A 5,701-nucleotide genomic window follows, 5' to 3' on the forward strand; every position below is an offset into this window, starting at 1 on the left:
ACAAACTTAAGCTGATACCTAATAGTCTAAAATGCAGAGCTGTACTTTATCCTATTGTTTGTCCATGGGCAATGTATGGGGCCACAATGTATTGAAATCATAATCCTTGCTCTCTGAAGAGAAATTGTTCTGTGTAATAATTTCTGAGGTGTGGTTTAAATTCCTGTCCTCCTCTAAGTAATTTCAGAAGTCATCTAAAATTATAATCAAACATGCTCAAACATTTGTGGCTTTAAAAACATGGTGTGATCATGGTTGGCTAACACTGGATAGAAGGTCAAACCAAACACTTCCTAACAGGTCAAGAGTAAAAACAAATTATAGAAAGATGAACCTCAAAAAGCTATTTCAGGGGTTACCTAAACTTTGCCCAGCCGAGGACCACATTGGTGATTTGCCATGAGTAAAAAGGCTTCATTAAGTCATGTTATATGAAAGAGACTGGGTCACCTTTAATATGGCAAGGTGGTCCGCAGAGATGGCAAAGTGCCAACAGACAATCTGCCACCCTGATGTTTGCCATAGGTCTATGTGAGATTTAAGAGGAAGAAAGTAAGATCATATCCACTCATGCAGAGCTTGGTGGAAGTGAAGGCAAGGGATATTAAGATTTTTCTCAGATGAAAATCAGCCTCAGGGCACAATACCAGATGCCATCACCACCTGTTACCTGTGCAGGCCTCTCCTATGGCTGCCCTCAGGACATTTGCCATGGACACGAAGGAAAGTGGGGTTGGTCCCCAGGCCCACGGGCTGCGCTTCGGCCACCCCTGACCTATTAGAAAATGTTGATATTTTTCCCCACTACAACTCACAGAGTGCAAAAACAGCAAGCGTCAAAGTTTGAAACCCAGGCCTCCCCACCCACGCCAGGCCTGGCCTCCCTGGGCAGCTCCCCTGCCCACTCTGCCTTCCGTCACCTGCTCCTCTGAGCAGAGGTGACCGCACTACACGGCCAGGTCATCTGACCTGGCTCTGCAGCTGCTCGACTTACTGGCCCTGCTCAAGCGCCGTGTATCTACAAGCAGCGGTGGCTCATGCATCTCCACGGTGGTGCAGGCAGCTGAGATGGGCCGTTCCTCTGGCAGCTCCTCACCCTCCACATCCCACTTGCCACCACTTGCCCCACTCAGGCTGGTGCTGCTGCCACTGTTGGCCACAGCAATGGGAGGCCCAGCTGGGGGTGGCAGTAGTTGCTCCAGTGGCAATTCCTGCTCAGGAAGGGCATGCCGGACACTGCTGGGAGTTGTGGAGCCTGTTGAGCTGGAGGGCACCTTCCCCTGCTGCTCAGCTGCCATGTTGACCCAGTTCTGCCCAGCTGCCAGGACATGGCTGTTGCTGTTGAAGTAGTTGATGACAGCTGGCGTGGGTGTGGGGATGGGAGTTGGGATGGTGACAGGCGTGGAGATGGGTGTGGGAGTCACAGCACGACGCCTCTCCTCAGGAATTGATGGAGCAACAGGGTAACTGGCCATGGAGGCTGTGTTGGAGGGGGGCCGTGGTCTTGGAGCAGCTGTAGCATAATATGGTGCCATGGTCACTGGGGCCAGCAGTGGTGTGACAGCACGGGTGTCAGGCAGAACAGGGGGAGGCGCGGCGGTGGTTACCACCACTGGTGGTGCTGGTGGTGGCAGAGCAACAGGTTTAGACTCCCCCGTTACCATGACTGGTGTCATTGTTGCAACAGGCATCTCAAGGCTGTACCGGCTTGTCATGCCCTGCTTAAGCTTCTTCCACCCCAAGTGATATATCTCAAGCATATTCAGCAGCAGGGAGACAGAGGCCACCACCAACATGAAGATGATGAAGATGGTCTTCTCAGTGGGCCTTGAGATGAAGCAGTCCACAGTATGTGGGCAAGGTGAGCGGCTGCACTGGTAGACTGGCTTTAGCTCAAAGCCATATAGGAAATATTGGCCTACAATGAAGCCCACCTCAAACAGTGTCTTGAAAATTATGTTGAAGACGTAGGTACGGAGCAGAGCACCCCCCATACGGATTCTACCACGTTCATCACGGATTGGGAGCTTCTCCTTCCCCTTTTTGCCAAGGGGATCTTTGATGCTATTGTTGCACCCTCCAGCACCACTGCCAGACGCTGCTGCCCCTGGGTAGCTGCTGTCTTTGCCACTTCCCTTCTTTTTCAGCTCTTCTTTCTCTTTCCTCTTCTCCTCCATGCGTACAATGTGCAGCACATGGCCCAAGTAGATGAGGGTTGGAGTGGAGACAAAAATGATCTGCAGCACCCAGAAGCGGATGTGAGAAATGGGGAAGGCTTTGTCATAGCAAACATTTTCACAACCAGGTTGCTGAGTGTTGCATGTAAAGTCTGACTGCTCGTCTCCCCAGACCTCCTCAGCAGCGGCCCCCAGCACCAGTATCCTGAAGATAAACAGTACCGTCAGCCAAACCTTGCCAATAACTGTGGAGTGCTCCTGCGCATTCTCTAACAGTCTCCCCAGAAAGCTCCAGTCACCCATTGTTTCAGATCTCTAACCTACAATAAGAACATTAGAGCAACGTTAAAAATCTGGTAATTACACAATGCCAGGGCAGAACAGAGTCACGCTCAACAAATGACATTTGGCACTTCCTTTTGCAGCATACTGCACACCTGTGTTAAGAGCTACATAACCCTGCGACCATGTAGCCATGGGTTTCAGTGAGCATAGAAATGGCATGCTTAGTGCTCTCACCTAGCTAACACAGCTTCAAGTGACTATACACAATGACAGGCAAGAAAGATTCATCTCCAGAATTTCCACATGATTTAAATATTTTAAAAAGATGATTTCTCTGTTTCATCCACCTGAGATGCCTCTAACTGTTCTTGCCTTTTTTAAGAAAAGAATAGATGGAAATTAGTTCAATTAAACTGAATATTCCTACTACTAATGTAACTGCATTTGTATCAGAGTGTGATACAAAGTTTGCCTAACTCTAATAATTCTATTGTTATCAGGACTTACTTACTCCAGCAATCAGGAGGTCAGTAACATCCCAGGTCTCTACTACTATCATACTGTACAAACACAGAAAAATTATTACTCAAAATCTATGGAATTTACAATTTGATTTTGGAAGGTGTACACCAACAACAAGCATATTCACAAAGCCTACTCCTGTTCCTTTCTGAAGAGAAAGAATTATTTGAACAGCTTGAAATACAGGAAAGAATTAGAAATTCTGAGGAATGGTGGAAAGGTTCCTATGGCATTTCCCCTACTGTCCTGCCAGTTGGTGTCACTGAACTGCATGTACTGCAACATTATTTACAAACAAACAAACAAACAACTTGAGGGCACTTCAGCAACTGTGTAAAGAGATTTTCTTGGAAAAATAAAACTGCATCCTGTGACCTTCTATGATAATCAACCAGTATGTATTCTCAGTGGTTTCCACCAAATCCTGTAGGATGGGCTTTCCCTGTCCAGTGCTAGGCAGCAACACAATTTCTGACTTGGAAAGGCTTAAAGTATAAAATATATTTTTAAGATCAGATTCCTCACAAGCTGCCTTCAACTGAGAAACAAGCTATTATCTGCTGGTATCACTTCTGTTAACCTTGTCCTTTTCCTAATTGGAATATATGTCAGAAATACATCCTAACTGGAATATATGTCAGAAGTACAGGTGATTGAGTCACCTTCCCTGGATGTGTTCAAAAAAAGGGTTGATGAGGTACTTAGGGATATGGTTTAGCATAGGATGGGAACAGTTGGACTTGATGATCTTCAAAGGTCTCTTCCAACCTTGTGATTCTGTGATCAGTCTCATAACAAGCAGTGTTCTGTATTTTACATGTCACCCTTCAACTGAGAACAAACTACAGAACTTTACTTCAGCTACTGAAGTATACTTTCAGAGATACTTAGATTATAGAATGGTTTGTGTTGGAAGGGACCTCAGAGATGATGTAGTTCTAACCCGCTGCCCTGGGCAGGGATAGCCTATGCTAGACCAGGTTGCTCATAATTATAATTTAGATCTAACAATCTGCATGCAAAAAACCACTACCAGATTACCCTCTTATTTAAAAATCTCAGTAGATTTTATAAATGTGATTGAATTACACTTCACTCTTTTCATTTTTATACTTTTTGTCCAAATACCCACGTGTCTTACAACTCCCAAGAAGAAAAGGCGTTCATTGTTACAGGTAGGAATTTACCACTGAGAAAAGGCACTGCTCTCAGTATTGTATGTACTCTGATTTCCAGAGGAAGCATTTCCAAAATCTGCACTGAACTTCTCTCAGGCTTTTAGTTAAGGTAATTAGAGAAATTTAAGTTATTTCAGTTACCTTTTTCATATCTTGATTTTACTATGAGGCAATGAAATACCTGTAACTGCAGAGCAGTGTACTTCCATACAAAAAGCAACACCACACCCATAAGTATTTTGCACTTTTGTAAATCCTAGAAGACTAATTCACTTTTTATCCCCTCAAAGCTAATTCAACAACAACAAAAAAAATCCCCAACAAAAATAAATCTTTGATGCTCTGCAAAATCACATTTCCTTTAATACAATTTTCCCAGCATAGCACAATAAACTGCAAATGACAATATTAACAATGAAGTACTGATTTTGTGTCCTAATGTCCCTGGTCCTAAAATAAATTTTAATCTTTTTTTTTTTAATATATGAAGAGTTTTTTAAAGGGGCATATTTTTTATCCTCTTAAAATAGTAACCCAAAGCAGAATAAATTTTATTAGAATACTTTAGAACCCTAATTTGTTTGTATGATTTTAAAATTTAATCCTCAATTATATTTTTGATGTTTACAATATTTTGGACGGTGAAATAATTTTAACCTTTAGAAGTATTAATTTTTGAGGGAATAATGAACTAATTTTGTATCTTTTTTGCTCAAAACCATTCAATGAAATATTTGGTTCCATCTTTGGACAAAACTAAAATGTTGTTTGGGAATGTTCTGATCTTGAGTAGTGAAGATTGTTATGTAGAAAAAACAAAATTAACAATGTGATATTTGATGGATTAAAGAAGTTTAGCATAATCCTAAATCTCACTTCTCTGCATTATTCTGTGCCTCAGTTCAGTTCTCTCTGCCTCACTTAGATTTCTACCCAGATCAAGCAAAATAGGCAGCTCAGATACTGAGTAGTCAGAGTTACAGTTTGTTCCTTTGTTACTAATAGTTGCAATACAAAGTGTACGAGGTTAGCATGTGAAACCTTCTTTGAGTCGTTAATTATGTTCCATCATCTATATGGTTGCCTCTACCCTTGTTTGCTTCAGTGGCACAGAGACTGCACACTGTTCTGCATTAAGAGAGGTATTACCTTCCAGTGTTTCAAAAAATGAAGTCCATCTGTTCTCTTGAACAGTTATAACCCCTGCACTGTACGGTGAACAGAGGTAGCAATCTTTCTCTTTTTTTCCCCTACAAGCACACTTAGTGTATCTCCTCCTGAGATCAACAGACTATGCTGACTACAATGAAAGTAGGGGGTTTTGTGAAGAAAAATAGTGATTAGTGGAAGGAAAAAAATAACAATTTGTAAAAAGTAAAGGAAAGATGACAATAATATGATCTAATTTATTCTCAGTCACTCTCCATTCAGTGATACTACTGAAGATGTTGGGCTGTTTTTTACTACAGGCTAACAATGCTCAGGCTGAGATACTTCAGGACACATTTCTCAAAGGATATCGTTTAAAAAGCTATTCTA

At 42.5% G+C, this 5,701-nt stretch overlaps 1 protein-coding gene across 1 annotated transcript; it reads right to left on the reverse strand.

Annotated features, from left to right (window-relative positions):
- Positions 1-947: 947 nt before the first annotated feature.
- On the reverse strand, positions 948-2,480 carry GJA3 (gap junction protein alpha 3; the record flags this gene model as incomplete). The annotated part of the gene is made up of 1 exon (XM_084266580.1): positions 948-2,480. The coding sequence occupies one exon, from the start codon at positions 2,478-2,480 to the stop codon at positions 948-950; it is 1,533 nt and encodes a 510-aa protein (XP_084122706.1).
- Between the last annotated feature and the right edge of the window lie 3,221 nt (positions 2,481-5,701).

The sequence above is a fragment of the Gallinula chloropus genome (assembly GCF_964237585.1).
Source record: "Gallinula chloropus genome assembly, chromosome: 1".
NCBI lineage: Eukaryota > Metazoa > Chordata > Aves > Gruiformes > Rallidae > Gallinula > Gallinula chloropus.